Source organism: Solanum verrucosum, unplaced genomic scaffold (assembly GCF_900185275.1).
Source record: "Solanum verrucosum unplaced genomic scaffold, falcon-dt-bn FXZP01000255.1, whole genome shotgun sequence".
In the NCBI taxonomy this organism is placed as follows: Eukaryota; Viridiplantae; Streptophyta; class Magnoliopsida; order Solanales; family Solanaceae; genus Solanum; species Solanum verrucosum.
The window spans coordinates 204,688-221,981 of NW_026020006.1; the positions used below are offsets into that span (position 1 = coordinate 204,688).

At 32.2% G+C, this 17,294-nt stretch overlaps 2 protein-coding genes and 1 non-coding gene across 4 annotated transcripts; 2 read left to right on the forward strand and 1 right to left on the reverse strand.

The window, feature by feature from the left end:
- The first annotated feature begins 4,679 nt into the window (after positions 1-4,679).
- LOC125819411 (uncharacterized) lies at positions 4,680-9,527 on the forward strand. 2 transcript variants are annotated; one of them, XM_049498844.1, is made up of 7 exons: positions 4,692-4,862; positions 5,795-5,946; positions 6,679-6,788; positions 6,873-6,958; positions 7,982-8,083; positions 8,158-8,331; positions 9,203-9,527. In XM_049498844.1, exons 1-6 carry the CDS (start codon positions 4,753-4,755, stop codon positions 8,291-8,293), a joined length of 696 nt encoding a protein of 231 aa, XP_049354801.1. In that variant the 5' UTR covers positions 4,692-4,752; the 3' UTR covers positions 8,294-8,331; positions 9,203-9,527. The 2 variants fall into 2 exon arrangements, with proteins under 2 accessions (XP_049354800.1, XP_049354801.1); XM_049498843.1 differs by lacking the exon at positions 9,203-9,527 and having other exon boundaries at positions 4,680-4,862; positions 8,158-8,352.
- Positions 9,528-10,314: 787 nt separating this feature from the next.
- TRNAL-CAG (transfer RNA leucine (anticodon CAG)) lies at positions 10,315-10,395 on the reverse strand. The gene has a single exon. It is a non-coding gene; the product is annotated as a tRNA-Leu (tRNA).
- Positions 10,396-11,488: 1,093 nt separating this feature from the next.
- On the forward strand, positions 11,489-17,294 carry LOC125819412 (ras-related protein RABA5a-like). The gene is made up of 4 exons (XM_049498845.1): positions 11,489-11,713; positions 15,155-15,209; positions 15,297-15,926; positions 16,859-17,294. Exons 3-4 carry the CDS (start codon positions 15,587-15,589, stop codon positions 17,197-17,199), a joined length of 681 nt encoding a protein of 226 aa, XP_049354802.1. The 5' UTR covers positions 11,489-11,713; positions 15,155-15,209; positions 15,297-15,586; the 3' UTR covers positions 17,200-17,294.

Consider the following 17,294-nt stretch of genomic DNA (forward strand, 5'->3'; position numbering starts at 1 on the left):
TTTATATTAAAAAAATCCATGTACGTGTATATTTGATCCTTCTCATATGTTTTTTATGTGTAAATTTCATATATGACATATATTATAGTACTATTTTCAAGCTATAACAGTAGATTTAGACTTTCAAGTTATAACATTAAAAATTTCAGGTTATAACAAGTTAAAAAAAAAGAAATGTTTTTATTAATTGGAAAAAACTTAAAAAATAAATAAAAAGATAAATGAATTTTGTTTTAAAAAAAACGGAATTAGAAATAATAAAGTAAAAAACTGAAATTGTGGGCTGTAATTTAATTTGAATTTATTTTAGATAATTAATGATTAGCATGAAATAAGGGATCCAAACTAATTAAGAATATTCAGTTTCCTTAATTCAATCTAATTTGTTAAAATTAATTCAAAAATCTGATTTTAAAAATCAATTTTCATTTATTTAATAAATGATTAATCTATTTATGGTTTTTTATTATTAATTAATAATATGTAATTAATAAGGAAAAAATGAAAAAAAAACGGAAATAGGGGTGTCACTTAAATTTGAATTAATTTAAGATAATTATTAATTAGCATGAATTAAGGAATCTCAAACTAACTAAGAATATTCAGTTTCCTTAATTCACTCTAATTTGTTAAAATTAATTCAAAAATCTGATTTTATCCATTTTTCTTCCACGTTTCTCTCTCTTCAATTTTCTTCCAAAAATTTTGTCACTGGCGACTAATTGAAGTTTTTTTTTTGTTTGAAAAATCCTATTTTTTTTGTGATGGACAACTACGTATCAATATTAATTAAACATGGCGGAAGATGGGATCCTTCAGGTTAGTATTTTTAATTGTTTACTATTTGTATTTGGATTTCAGTGAAATGAAAAAAAAAAATGAAACTGTAAATCACATTTTGTGATTTTGTTTTTGTACATCGTCACTATATTGAATGTGATATGTTTTTTTGTATAAACAATACATTTTGTTCATAATACGTATTAGTTGTTGTGAAACTGTAATATTAGTGATTTTCTTGGTAAGTTTCTGTTTTTTGGTAGGGGTTTAATGTCATTATATTTTTTGTTTTTTGGTTATTTTTTATACTGGCAAAACAATGATTTTGTGAGAAGTTGCCGCAATATATGAAAGATTTGAGTATAAATGTATAACATATAAATATTTTTATCTTTGTAGATTGGGTACGTAGATCAAAATTATAATATTGATTACTATTTTTTTTCCTGAAAAAAAATATTAAAATGTATAGTTTTGATGAATTTGTTAGTATAAGTGTAATGAATTTGGTATGAAGGTGTATTCACTAATGTGAAAAAAAGGTTATTTAGAATTTTGAAGAATTGTATGACAGTTGTTTTAAGTTGGTAAGAAAGTGTGTTAACTAGTTAGTAAAAAAAGTTATTTAGAATTTTGAATAATTGTATGAAAAATGTTTTAAGTTGGTATGAAATTTGAAATGTTATTGTTAATATAAGTTTTGTCAATTATGTATAAATTTGTGTGAAAGGAATGAACTATTTGGTATGAGAAATGTATAAATTTGGTATAAATGATGATTGTATGTATGAAATTTGTATTTAAGTGAGTATGAAATCTGAAATTTTATTTTTTAATGAAAATTGTTTGTAGTTTACTGTCTGAATGATTTTTGTATGAAAAAAATAATGATAAGTGTGTATAATTTTTTTTTAATTTTTGTATTATGTAAGACTAATTGTTATTGTTTTTTTAATGAAACAGGGAAATATGTTGGTTTTCAGATGGAGGGGATTATATATGAGTATTCTAGTCTTTATAGTGGTCTAGTAAGTGCGATAACATCGCAACTAATGATAGATGCGAATATTCACAATATAGAGATAAAATATATAGTTAGTGATAGATGTCCCCCTGTTAGTATCCACAATGATGTTGGTGTGCGGGTTTTTTTAGATCAAAAGAAAGCTAATGTAGATTTCTTTACGATTTCATATACTTGGAAATAAAATTTATTCCAAATTAATATATAAGATAGTGTAAATATTTGTACATGTTTCCGATTTCAAATTCCAGATTTCATAGACGTGATTCCTTAATTATTCATACAGATTTCATATACTTGGAAATAAAATTTATTCCAGATTAATATATAAGATAGTGTAAATATTTGTACAGATTTTAGATTCCAGATTTCATATACGCGATTCATTAATTATTCATACCGATTTAATATACTTGGAAATAAAATGTATTCCAGATTAATATATAAGATGATGTAAATATATAACAAATTTTATACCAATCTTATTCAAGTTTCATTCCAACACGAACTTTAGCTTATATCACACATATTATACCAACAATAAATCAATTTCATATAATCACACAATGCATATCATTTGTATACCAATATTATATCACAATTAATACAATATCCAACCATCAAACATTAAATTCAGTGTCATACACATATTAATCAAATTTCACACACATTTTATCCATTAATTGTACAATTTGGATACACACTGATATTTTAAAATAGTGAATCCAAATGGTATGAAGCTTGTATATTACTAGTATCCTGAAATTATAATAGCCAAATAGTCATTCATATGTAGATGATAACTGATTGGAAGAAAACATATGGTATTAGATATCATGAAATACTTAAACACAAAAAAGTTGTCCAAAAGTAAAAAAAAAATAGCATGTAATTCTAAAAAAGTAGAAGGTGCAATCAACTATTCCAAATTTCTTGTATGTAGTCTTGGTGTATGATAATTGGTGGTATCCGGAATATGTTCTTTTGCTATGCGAGGTCCACCAAATTTGCTAGCAACCGTACCAGTAACTTCACTCTCACTGATCGCGCCATCCTCACTCTTTGTATATACAGTTAATAGACAATCACACTACTATTAAAACACAATTCATACCATTTGTATACCACTATTATATCACAAATCATACAATATCCAAGAATCAACTGTTTAATCGAAATCATACACATATCAATCAGATTTCATACACGTTTCATCTAAACAACTATTTCGAAAATAATATAAGAATAATGTGATATTTTTAAAGAAAAAACAGTACTTTTAATAATGTGAAAATAAATTGAATACAATACTTACCCTAATTGTCTTTTTTAGGTGTTGCTCAGTCGTCAAAACCATCTACAAGATAGACATTCATTGATTTTCACAACTTCAACATTCATTGATTTTTTTCCTTTTTTCTTTTTTTATTCAGTAACAAAATCAGAATCAGAATCAGAAGGGGTTTCAACATTTTTCCCCTTCCTCTTCTTCCCTTTCGATTTATCGGACTCACTCTTTTATTTGAGTTGTTTATTTTTCTTTCTGTTTTTGATCTTTCAATAGAGATGAATCACCCCTAGCCGGAGTTTCAAACAATGTTTGGCGACGGTGTTTGAGTCAAAATGTTGAAAGATGGAGCATGAACTTCATCTGTATAAGTTCCTTCGACTAATAGAGGGATCTTTTGAGGAGTTACAACCGTTTTCTTTGACATGATTTTGTTGAAAAAACTAAATTGAATGGAGGATTGTGAAGTTGGTGTAGTTTGGTGGTGAGAAAGATGTGATAGATGAAGGTAAAAGTGGGCTGCTGTGTTAATGGCGTGTAGAATTGGATGAGCGTGGGGGGAGGGGGTGGGATTGACATATGGGCGATTTGGAGGAGGGTGGGATTGATGTATGGGAGGTGGTAACGGTAAAGAAGGAAACATGTTGTAGGTGAATCCCTATATCTATGTAACTGATAATTTCAGATTTAAAAAAGGAACATAAATCAATTTAATTACATATTATTAATTAATAATAATAAACCATAAATAGATTAATCATTTATTAAATAAATGGAAATTAATTTTTAAATAAAATTAACTTTAAATGATATGTCATAACTCGTAAATAAAATGTTATAAGTAAGAATTTTTTAAAAGTATGTTTAAAACCCGTAAAATTGACTCTTAAATGTGTATAGGGCGTGATTTTTTTTATATTAAAAAAATCCATGTACGTGTATATTTGATCCTTCTCATATGTTTTTTATTACTTTTTTAATTTAACCGCTAATTTGAATTATTTTGATGATCAAATTTATTTTTTCACTTATTTTCTTGAAAAATTATATTAGTTTTAATTTATTTTCTCTTTTTTCATTCACACTTATTTCTTTATATTTCGCTTAGTTTTACACTAAATAGTGAAAGTAAAAATGAAACAAGAATACCAAACTCAAATAATAATAATCAAAGAAGTTAAAAAATAATTTATGTGTGAAAAATATTAAATACATGATTTTTTTTCAAATATTGAAAATAAAAAAAATAATTTAAAATTGATTTTTTTATCACTTTTGTAATGGTATGCGTATATGCGAGCTACTTTTGTAATGACAAAAAGTATGTGTGAGTCAATTTTATAACGATATGACGATGTAGTTATAAGTGAACCACTTTTATAACGAGAATATATCAATATTAAATGACAAAGTTGAGTGGTATATCTAATATTTTCCCAACTTATATTTAGCAAAGCATAAGTTATTGAGAAATCAAAAACATGTCTGAATAAAATTTGTAAAATATTATAATACTAAAATAAATTATTTAGCATGATAGGCAAAATTAAACATCAACACAATATGGTCAAAAGTGCAAATAACTACTTATTTATTTCTTGTACATCTTCTCTTCTAAGATTTTAGGGTTTAACATAAACCCTAACAAAATTGGGCATCAATGGAGGCACTGAAAGAGTGTAGGGCGAATTTGGTTGTGAATTTACATCCATCAAACGCCAAAAACGTCGAAACCGCTGTTTATCGCGAACTCAGCTCTCTTCTTTTCAAGTAATTCCTCATCATCCTTCCTATTTAGTGTTAGAAATTGAAGTACGGTTCAATTTGAAGTTGCAGACTTTGAGTTTTGTGTTTTTCTCAGTGAAATCTATCTACAAACGAATTTAACAAAAAAAGTGATTTTTTTGGTTTTGATATGAGATATTTTGGTGAATGTTACATTTTTTAGTGTGGAGATATTAATTAGCTTATAACGCATGTTTTGTTTCAATAGAGTGTTTATTGTTTAGTTAATTATATTGCTTGGTCTCTCCAAAAATGTTGCTGCAACATAGGTTTGAAGAAGTTTGTCTCGCACTTCCCATATGTGAGCTTTGTATAGCTGGCTTTGAGCTAGCATAAAAGAGGAGAGTTGTGGTAGGTTGACTGAGTGCATAAATAAATATAGTCATAATATGTTGAGTCCTCTAAACATTGGCTTTGTCTAGGCATCATGCCTTATATCAGCATGGTGGGTGTCTGATAAAAAAGGCGAGAGGGAGGTTTGATTACCCTACTTTTTTGCTTACTGTAGCATAGGCCTTCGCCACTTCAAACGGCGCTTTGCCCCTCTTTTTTTTTTTGAATTAGAAAGGTTGGATTACATCTTTGCAAGTAGTTAGGGATTGATGTGTGGCTGATCATTATTGTTATTTTTGATGTTGATTGTAAATGGATTGTGCAAACAATTTTACTTATCAGCTTGTTCAATCAGTTGAACAGATTATTGGGTTTATTATCCGATGGTGGCTTCTTTTACTGCCTGTTTTATTTTGGGCTGACAATCCTGCTATTTAAAGCTCCTACTTTTCATGGGTTAATGTTTTCTTTCTTCTCTTCCCTCCCCCATTATCACTAAGGAATTTGGTGTTTGAGTGTATTTGACCTTCTGCTCCACTTGTTTCTTAGGTACTTTTGTTCATAAGGCTCCTTTCTTTTTACAGGTTTAATGAAGCTTTAGATGGTGTGGTATTGACTTATGAACCCAAGTTCAGTAGCAATTTGGCTAGAATTCTTCCAGGAATTCACCCTTATTTTGGTGTGAGACTTGAAGCAAAGTTGCTACTTTTTAATCCAAAGCCAGAAATGCTATTAGGTAGTCCTGCAACTTAGTTCTTATTTGCGTAATATCATGTGGATTCAAACACATTAGTTTTTTTTTTAAAAACAATTGTTTGTTAAATTGTACTCTAGCTCAGTGACTTTCCAGGCTTTTAGTTCTTGTAGTGAAGTTGGAGTAAAATGCTAAAGTAATGCAAATTTTCTTAATTTCACAACCTCATTGTTCTCCCTTTTTCAGAAACTCAAAGTTCAACTTCCCACCCTAGAGATATAAATATTTAAGGGGGAGTTTGGTAGAGTGTATTAGCAAAAATAATGCATGCATTAGTTGTACCTTGTTTGGTACACTTTTTCATGCTATGTAGCATTAGTTATACACCCTGTTGTGTATTGAGGAGTGTTTTACTAATACCATGGATTTCTAGGTATTAGTACTACAAAGGGATTTTTTGTAAATAAATATTTTTATACAATGCATGCTATATTTAATTTACATCTTTTTCACCATAATTGTGAAGGACATTTTTGTAAATAAATATTTTATACCATGCATGCTATTTTTAATATACTAAACCAAACAGTGCATAAGAAATAATCTATGTATAATTAATGCACGCATTACTAATACACTCTATTTAGCATTATTTTTCTACACTCTACCAAACGACCCCTAAATGCTTAAGAGTGTGTGTCAAGGTATAATATGGTAAATTCATTTGGATTGACTTTGTTTCTTTAATCCTACTTTTGATATTGATCTTTTCAGAAGGTGAGGTCGTTAAAGTTGGCGAGCAGTCTATTCACATAGTAGTTCTTGGTTTTTCTTCTGCTGTCATAGCAGATGAGGACATTCGAGAAGATTTCAAGTATAAAATTGTAAGCACTTTGAACTAATGAGACCTTGAGTTGAGATATAGATTTGATACTGATTTGTCTTTGGATATGTTTCTCTTTTCGTAGAAACACGGGAAAGAAGTTTTTGTCAGCAGATCTAACAAGAAACACAGGATCAAAGTGGGAACTACTCTACGGTTCTCAGTCAAGAAGTAAGATCTTCGGTCATATTTCTTTTTTGAGCTCTGGAAATTCTTTTCCTGCGTTCCTCTAAAATAGGGATTGATACATAACAAAAGTAATATAAAATAAAAAAAGAAAAGAAGTATATATGCAGTTATTTTGGTCCAGTGACAAGTTACATAGGTATATGAGTCTGCTTTCAAGGCAGCATCTTGAATTTGAGAGAAGCTTGTCTCAGTGTGGCAGAGTAGTCTTGGTCAATAGTGTTCTTGAATTCTTGTACTTTGATTATCATATTATTTTGTTGTAGTTACTACTACTTTTTTCAGACTGCTTTGTCATACTTTCTATAGTCTTTTTCCATGACTTCTTCACTTCCGTCATTTTCTTTTCCAACTGCTTTGAATTGCTTTTCCTCGAGTTGAGGATCTATCAAATTTCAGAAACAACCTCTCTACCACCCAAGGTTGGGGTAGGTCTGCGTACACTCTACCCTCCCAGACTGCACGTGTGGGATTACACACTAGGCATTGTTGTTGTTGTTGTGTTGTAGAGAAAGAGATTGTGAGATTTAAGAATATGGTGCATAGATATGACAATGAATCAAGGGAGAGTCATATAACTAATGACTTTGAACTATTGTAATAGCTAAAAGAGGTGTAATTTAGGAGGTGACATTTTTATTTTTTAGTATCACATAAATGAAAAAATAGAAAAAAGACCAACAATTAAGTAAAAAATAAAAATATATAGTCCAGTCACTGAGAGTGCCAAGTACCTCTCTTATGACCAGAATTTTATTAATATATAAGTAGATAGATAAATATAGATTTTCAATGGGCTATAGTAGCCCTAATTTGTTGGGTTGTCTGCATGACTGATTTCCTGAATTTGCATGTTCTTTAATTATTGCGGTGTTTAGATAGTAATCCTTACAATCTTTCTACTACTGAATCTTAATTCCCTTTAGCTTCTCCTTTCAGCTCTGCATTTTATTTTTTGGGTTACTTTAAAGGATGAATTAGACTTGATGTCGTGCTTTTTATTTGTAGTTTTGATGAAGAGATACTACATATATGTGGGTCATTAATTCCAGATAACACAGGAAATATTCAATGGTTGGAAACGAAGGCAGAAGAGTCTCAAGCTTACAGGTTTGCTAACTGTGAAGTTTCTATTCACTTATTTCATTCCATCACTCCGCCTCATGCATTTTCTGATATTGCAGCATTACAGAAAAGAGGATAGGCAACAAAAGGGCTGCTGAATTGCTTGAGCCTGATAACTTAGTACCCTACAGGGAAAAGCTGAAATCTGAAAATCATATTAAGAAATCGAAAAAATCTAAAAGCAGAGACAGCTGAATATGCTAATTGTATGCATACATCACAACAATTTTTTGGCAAGGTACTCATTTCCTGTTCTTTTGTTTTTGTTTTTGTTTTCATGTCTTAGTTGGTCTGCTCATTACATTTCTGATTTTGATCTTCCATTCATTCCTCGGATCTCAAATAAATTTCCACTCGTAGTTTTCCAATTTATTTTAACTTTGGATAATTAATATGATACCTCCTGCATTACAAAGAGGTTAAGGAAATAAATAGCTACATCCAACCAAGGGAGAGGATGATTCATTTTGGTGTATGGAGCAACAACAATTTGGGACTTGGAAGTCAAAATCCAATAATGGGAAATGAGGTTAAACTCATTTTCCTTGGTCCCTTAGGTATTTTGGATGATTTACTGGATAAATATGAAAGCTCAAGGATGTAGTTACTAGAAAACGAACATAAGTTGATGCTCTTTCGTGCCGTTTGTTTTCTGATGGTGGTGGTGAGAGATTTGATGGTTTAGGTGATGGTGGAGGAGAAAGGTCTCGTCTTTGAGCAAAGATGGTTGTTGCATCGTGCTGGACTGCTAAGACAGAAAAATAATTTAATAAAAGATGTTAAAAAAGTTTATGATATGTTTTTTGGCTTCTCACTCTTTGAGAGTGTAATGCACTCTCTTCGCCACATATAGCATTTCGTTTCAAGATAGCTAAGTATAGTAGTGTGTAACAGAGAATCCAGGTATCGTTTTTTTTTTTTCTTCAAAGAATCCAGGTCTAGTTTAGGGGTGACCGGTGTTTTTATGCTTTTTCCCATCTCAAATCAACTTCCATAATTTCCCAATTTGTATTGATGCTTTGATCTGACATATTGCCCTTCACCCCCTCCCCTTTCTTTTGTTATACATGTCCTTAACCACTACATTCATGGAAATTTTTGTAGTGCCTCAACTCTCATGCTAAGGCTACTTTACATGCATTAAATTTGGACCCGAAGGTGGATGTCAAAACTATACAGAATTGGTTCAACAACTTGGACGTGAGGTGATTTGTGAAGAAGGGAGCGGTAAAGATGGCCAACGTTTTACTGATTTTTGTTGTTGTTACTGCTCATGATAATATAGTAGGAGGTAGATGAAACTTTAATTTGCATAATCCTTTATCAATGTAATCTCATTTTTGCTCAACTAAATACTGTCTTAGTTTCAATGACACTAGTGCCAATATAAATTGCTGTATTTTTTCTCAGAATTGGCAAAGTAAAACCAGATCTGCTTTCTGTGTGGTGCACAACATGTTACATTCCAATCAGTCTAAATGTAAGGGCAGTACAGATGCTTGGCTTTCCGAAGAGAGTCGGATTGTTTCCATAGCTTGAACCCGTGGTCACAACCTACCACAACTCTTACCATTGCGCTAAAGCTCCTCGTTCAACGTGGTCACACAACGGCATCGTGCATAACACAAACTAATAGTTAGCCAGCAACGTAACTGACATTTAACTTCCATCTTTAGAACAAAAAAGCAGGAAATAAGCCGATCAATTTCAGAAAATTACCCACTAAATTGACAGATTTATTATGTACACCATTTAAAAGCAAAGTAGCTTGGGATGCACCTAGTAGAAGAAGATACTTGATGGAATAATCGAGGTGTGTACAAGTTGGTTTGTATCATCATCATTAATTGAATATTACTTGCGACGTGATGTGTGACACCGAGATAGATGTACTAATGACTTTGGAGCAACCTACTCAGACAAATGTACCTTCGACCTAATGACTTTAGAGCGACCTACGTTCAAAAGCTACATTCACGGAATTCATTTGGCTATATTCTTCATTTAAGTGTATTTGTGGTTTAAATATTAAGAACACAAATAAGATACATGCATTGTTGTAACGATTGTGTTATATTACATACTTTAGTTTCTAAAGTGTAATGTTAATTTAAAAGAAATAGAATGTCATCTCATTCTGATCGTGACTTGAAAAAAGAAAGAAGAGAAGGAACTTGATTATCTCGAAACAACAAAAGAAAAATAAAAAAATAAATTGTCAAGAATGGGATTTGAACCCATGCCCTTTCGGACCAGTACCTGAAACTGGCGCCTTAGACCAACTCGGCCATCTTGACATTTTATTTAAATAATTCAAAAAACAATTATATATATCATATATTTTCTTCCATTTCTTTTTAGCAATTCAAATATTGATGCTTGAATTTCCTTGATGCAACATTTGTGCATTATTACTTTTAATATAACAATTATATTTAGGAGAGCACTTTCGATGACCCCTACGTGAATCGTATATGAATTAGCTGATTAAGTAAATTTCGAACACCAGACGATTAAATAGAAAAAGAAGGTAGTACTCCAATCAACAAGAAATAAAACAAAAATTTGGCTAGTTCGTTGGCTAATTGGTTTTCGGCATGTGAATGGTCAAAACTATGTTAGTCTTTAATTTTTGCCTTCAAATAAATGGTCTCTAGTTTTTGTCTTTATTGTAGATATATATGAATACATTTATTATTCGCACGAATGGAGTTATATATATATATATATATATAGATACACTTATTAAGAAAGATGATACAATGCATTTTACTATTGTTATGCATGCAAATGTAGTGTATTTCGATACAGAGATTTATATACGTGAGGATACTTATTATAATGTATTTCACTATATTTATGCACACAAATATAATTTATTATGCTATGTTTGGAAACCAAAAATGCTTCAACATTTCGTAACTAAACAAAATCTCGCTATTTTTTTAAAATCTGAAGGTAAAATAACACTACTTACGAAATTCTGTTACATGACACAACATACTAAGGCTCTATATTTACCTAAAAATTTATATTCCCTCTGTCCCAATTTATGTGACACCTTTTTTTTTAGTCCGTCCCAAAAATAACGTTATTTTGACAACTATTTAATGACAACATCTTCATTTTATCAATAACACTTTATTGTGAAGAACAATCAACTAAAAACAAACAACTAACTTTAATAAGACCAAATAATTAAACTTAACAAAGTCTTTTTTTAAAAAAGAAATTTCATATTATCAAACGGTGTCACGTAAATTAAGACCGAGGAAGTAAAATATTTTGGATTGGATTGGGCCACAAATATATATCCATTAGCTGAATAAAGCCCATTTATTGCTGCCATCTGTTCATCATTGTATAGTGTAAAAAATGTTGTAAATCTGGTCTCTCTCTCCTTCTCCCATCTTCCCCTGAATCTTGAAATTTTCCTTAATCTCTCCAAAACCCAAAAACATAATCATTTGATTCCTATATTTTTTTCTACCAAAATTTTCAAATCACCCCATTTTTAAGAGCTGTTTGATTCATTGATCTGGTGTTCTTGATTTGATCACACCACTTTATAGATTGATAAATGAATGTAGCATTTTGATCATTATAAAGAATTGGGTATGTGCCTTTTGTCAAAAAGATTGAACTTTTATTACCCAATTCTCTTGCTTATTAGTTTCTAATTATCATTGTTTAGTAAAATATGCATTTTTTTGAGCTTGAAACTGATAAAGATTGAATTTTTTTTACAGCTTTGTCCAGTTTTTCTTTGTTTCATCCTGAAATGGAAATATGGGTTGATTTAGGAATATCCTAAAAAAAGGGTGGTGGTTGCTAATTGTATTTAGTATTATGTCCATTTTTTTCTTGAATTGGTAAATGCCAAAATTATATGATTTTTAAGTGTTACTCTCTCAGTTTCGATTTATGTTACTATATGTTGTTTTTTGTACTTTGGTTATTGTAATATTATGTATTTAGTTATTTATTTTTTTCAGAATGCTTTCTTTATTTTGTCTTGGCTTCTTCACTTTTGTTATTTCTTTTCTCGAACTGCGTTGATATACTTGTCTTTGAGCTGAGGTTCTATCGGCGACAACCTCTCTACCTACTAAGGTAGGGTAAGGTTTGTGTATACTCTACCCTCCTCAAACTCCACCCGTATGATGTTGTTATTGTTACTCCCTCCGTTTTAATTTGTTTGTCTTACTTTTCTTCTTGGTCTTTCCGAAAAAAATGTCTCTTTCCTTTTTTGACAACTTCTTAATTCCTACTTTTCACTTGATATGTTTAAGACCACAAGATTAAAACACATTTTGGTACTCGTAACAAGATTAAAAAATCTCTTTGCTTTCTTAAATTCTTTGAAATGGAGGGAGTAAAAGATGTTGCACTAGAAGTAGTTATGTCAGACTTAGTAATTATTGTCTGTCTTGTTTGAGTCATACAAAATATTTTGAAAGTTCTTTTTATTAGACATGATGAGACAACTTATGCAGTGTAGCTTATTGTTGAAATTATTTACTACAAGGGTCCCATATAGGAAAACATGTAGGATACTGTTCTTCTATCTTAAAGGTCAATTTCCTTTTAATTGGTAAAGTCATTTACATGTGGATGGGCCTCTTTTCCTGTTCATGGTTGAACAGACTGAGTGAGGGTGTTTTTTTTTTTTCCTTTTTTTTTTTGATAAGGAATATGTTGCTCTGACTCTTCGAAAATATTGTTGTACCAGTATTGGATCCTCCAAAGTGCACAACTTTTTGAAGATGTGGCACACACTTATCAGTTTTTTTTAAGAGTCCGAGCAGCAATTTTCGAATAAATTTGGAGAGATCAGTTAGACATGTTTTTTTTTTCCAATTCCTGGTAAGGGACCTACTACATAATGAAGGTTAAAAAAAATTAAACTATTTGTTAGCCCAGTTTGCCTGTTAGTATATGTGTAGTATCTTATTCTACTAATTTTCACTATTGTCTGTTATTTCATTTGTTCCATTTATCTTGCTATTATATTGTCTTTTTTTTTTATTTCTATCATGTTTTGATTACTTTTATTTTGAGTCGAGGGTCTATGGAAACAACCTCTCTACCACATAAAGGTAGGGGTAAGTTCTGCGTACATCCTAACCTCCCCAAACCTCACTTGTGGGATTACACTAGTATGTTGTTGTTGTTAGCCATTTTTAGGGAGTACTACTACTACTTGCAGAATGTTGCACTTTCTGTTTATTGGTATGATATTAAGTCTTTGTTATAGGAAGAACGAAGTTAGCTAATTACGGAGAGTCATGTAACAAATGATTTATATAAACGACACAAAATAATTGGGATTAAACTATCTCTTCTACAGTTAAGTAGAGATTTATAGAACCCTTGATATTCCATAAAGGACATAGCATTGGAATGAAATAGACCTAAACAGAACGAATGGTAGACAAGATTTATATGGCCAACCTGATTATTGTACCCGGTGTTGATGCAATTTTGGATACAATATGAGGTCTCGACAATCTATAATTATGTGTTATCACACTGGCTTAGAGCAAGCATTTACGAAATCTTTGATGACTGATCAAAAGAGAAAGATCTATATAGCATTCCAGTGTTTGGGGATTGAGGTGTAGTCAATTGATTTGATTAAGTTTCATAGAAAGATGCATGTACTTGTAATCTAGGGCAACTGTGATATAGAGATTATGCTCCATTTGCCCTTATGAAACATTCATACTGAAGTAGTACCCCGAAAGGGATTGCCCCTGCAGTTGAAGATGTTGGAGTGGCGACATTAGGAAATAAGGCTTCAATGCTAACTAGGTGAATTTTCTTATCTGCCTATGACTAAGTCGACTGAGTTACTCGTTACATGTGTTGGTGGAAGGTAGCAGGAACCTTGTAAATTATTAAATCATAGTCAAGGTGTACGTATGTTGACCAGACACCATCGATCTCAAATAATGCAGTTTGTAGGAGATAGAACTTCTGATGGTCGAGGTGGCTTTAGCTTAAAATGGAGTGTTCAAGAGGAACTAGAAGTGGTGGGCGTTCTAATTTTCATAGAGCTCTTTTTTAGAAGTGGTGGGCACCTTTTCATATTGGTTTTTATAAATCCGTTACTCAGTTCGAGGGTCCATCAGGAACTGCCTTTCTACCTTCATAAAGTAGGGGTTAGTCTGCGTATATAGTACACACTACCCTCCCCAGACTTCACTTGTGGGACTACTTTGGGTATGTTGTTGTTGTTGTATGTTTCCAGAAGTACAAGTGCCAATTTTGTATCAGTCGTCAGCTATGGCTGATTTGCAGATGATCAAAAACACACGAGCAACCTTTTATTTTGACAAAAACCTTACAATACTGCAATTTAAATCTCTAATATTTTCAGTTATATGGGAAAGAGGACGAAATGTAGTAAACTGTACAATGCTGAACTTCAAGATTCTTCAATCAATTACAGCTCATGTATAAACTTCTAGTCATTAATGTATGAAATTTAATAGTCTTCGGATAGTTATTGAAATTTTACAGTACCAACAGTTCTATGGTCGTAGCATCCTTCCCAACTACCGAGATTTTTTACTTCTTTTCAGAGAAGGTGACCAATCTCTCCCTACTCACCAAAAAAGCACATGCAAAGTGTGTTGGTGATTGTTTGTCATTTCACAGACTTTATTGAGCAATAGTTTGTAACGTAACATGGTATAATCAGGTAAAACCTATAGCGAATTAGGTGAGTTTTGGAAACTTCTTTAGGTCCAAAAGATTGTTCTTAAGTATGTCATCAAGTTGATTGTTCAAATGGTTACTCAACTAATAGTTGTTATCTCTGAAAGTCACTTTGTTTGTTGAAGAAAATTGGAATCAACAAGAAAGGTGACTTTCTCAGATTATAACTATTAGTTGAGTGACCATCTAAGAAATCAACCCGTATGTAATTTTACAATACTACAACAGCAACAATTACTACTACACCTCAATCCCATGCTAGTTGACGACGTCATTTTAGAATCTAAAACTTAATTTTCCACGTTCCACTGATTTCCATCATATTGCTTTCAGGTTTTGAGCTTAATACTTGGCGGCAAGAAGCAAGGGAGTGGGAGCTTAGCACGGGGTGGGACACTTTATTCTTTGCTGAAATTTTAAGATTCTGATGCTTTGCTTTTGTGCAGATATTTGAAAGTCATCACTTTCCTTTTAGGACTGAATTTGAACTCGAAGAAGTAACTACAGTGACTGGAGGGAAGTTTTAGTTCATGGTGCTTTGCAAGTCCACTTTGAATATTTTTCCACCACTCCTCAGCTCCTGATAGAACTTTTACCGCTGAGACTTCTTTCTTCTTTACTTTAGCTATTTCCTTCTGTAGTCGACCCCTGCCTTTGAAGTTTTTTTCCGAGGGCCTATACCTGCTCATTCTTTACTTTTCTTTATTTCGCAGCATAAATAAGTAGTTACGATGTTCTAGCTTCCCATTTTATGTGGTGAAGAAGATGGCACACAATTCCGAGGAAGAAAAAAAAGAGGACTACCTTTTCAAGATTGTATTGATTGGTGATTCTGCAGTTGGTAAATCGAATTTGCTTGCTAGATTTGCTAGAGATGAATTCTATCCAAACTCAAAATCGACAATTGGAGTAGAATTTCAGACTCAAAAGATAAACATAAATGGAAAGGAGGTTAAAGCGCAGATATGGGATACGGCTGGTCAAGAACGATTTAGAGCAGTTACTTCTGCATATTACAGAGGTGCAGTTGGAGCTCTTCTGGTTTATGATATTAGTAGGCGCCTGACTTTCGATAACATTGGTCGATGGCTTAACGAGCTTCAGAGTAAGCAGCATGCTATTGATTTATTTTGTTGTTTTAGTTTATATTTGTTTGACTAGATGTTTGTTTTATCATTTTAGTTTGAAATTGCCTAAATTTCATGCTCCACGTTTAAGGTACTTGAGGAAGGTCTGCACTGGATTTTGTTTCAATATAGCTCAATAGTTGAGACTTAGGGTAGAAGGTTAGTAGGTTACAGTAGAGCATTTTCTCGCTTACCCACCCCTACTAGTAGTCATACTATTTCTCATGTAACTTCTTGTCCGTCAATTTTTGTCACTAATCTATTGTCTCTTGTACTTGGATTATCACACTTTTGGTGTACTTACTATTCCTTTTTTCAAAATGTTTTATCATGCTTTCTATAGTATTTTGCCATGATCCCTTCACTTCAGTTATTTCTTTTTCGATCTGCTTTGATATGCTTTTCATTGAGCCAAGGGTCTAGCTGAAACAACCTCTCTACCTCCCAAGGTAGTGGTAAGGTCTGCGTACACTCTATCCTCCCCACACGCCACTTGTGGGATTACACTGGGTATGTTATTGTTGTTGTAGTTGAGAATTTTGTATCGGCAGAGATTATTCCATGTCATTAACGCATAAATCTTTTTTGCCAACGGTACATTAAGTTCATCTGTTGGATTATGCATTGTGCTCCGTATGATTCTCTAGGCTGGTTAGATTGTTTGGAAGGCACCGTTGTTTTATGTTGCTCGGACTCTATGAAATTGTTGTTGCACCCGCATGGATTTGGAGGATTTTGACATGCACACATCGACATTTTAAAGAATCTGAGCAACCTAGCATGTATCCTTGATGTACTTGTCCCTAAAATTGCTCATAAAATAAAGCAACATACATGACAGCTTCAATTTTCAGGATCTTTACGTAACTGATAGCATCATTTTTGACTTGTATCTTTACTCCGTTAACAGCTCATTCGGACATGAATGTGGTTATAATACTCGTTGGCAACAAGTCTGATCTCAAAGACGCCAGGGAAGTTACAACAGCTGAAGGCAAAGCGTTGGCTGAGGCGAAAGGTCTATTTTTCATCGAAACTTCAGCTTTGGATTCATCGAATGTAACTTCTGCTTTCCAGACAGTTGTTAGGGAGATCTATAATATTCTGAGCAGGAAAGTTATTCAATCTCAAGAGCTCCAGAAAAAGGACTCGGGCCGACTAGCAAATGGTAAGTCTGTGGTTTTGCAGGCTGATGATGGAAATCAAGAAACAGTTGCAGAAACAAAGAAAGGTGGATGTTGTTCATCATAAGTAAAATAATCTATATGGAGTCGTCTTCAATGTGGGACTTCTTGGCGTGAATTCAGATTTACTCGGGCCTGAATACAGGTACTGGACACCGAGTG

Coding starts and splice junctions, on each gene's coding strand:
- LOC125819412 (XM_049498845.1), top strand. CDS start 15,587: ATGGCACACAATTCCGAGGAAGAAAAAAAAGAGGACTACCTTTTCAAG. Junction 15,927..16,858: donor ATGGCTTAACGAGCTTCAGA/GTAAGCAGCATG, acceptor CTCCGTTAACAG/CTCATTCGGACATGAATGTG.
- LOC125819411 (XM_049498843.1), top strand. CDS start 4,753: ATGGAGGCACTGAAAGAGTGTAGGGCGAATTTGGTTGTGAATTTACAT. Junction 5,947..6,678: donor AAAGCCAGAAATGCTATTAG/GTAGTCCTGCAA, acceptor TGATCTTTTCAG/AAGGTGAGGTCGTTAAAGTT. Junction 6,789..6,872: donor AAGATTTCAAGTATAAAATT/GTAAGCACTTTG, acceptor CTCTTTTCGTAG/AAACACGGGAAAGAAGTTTT.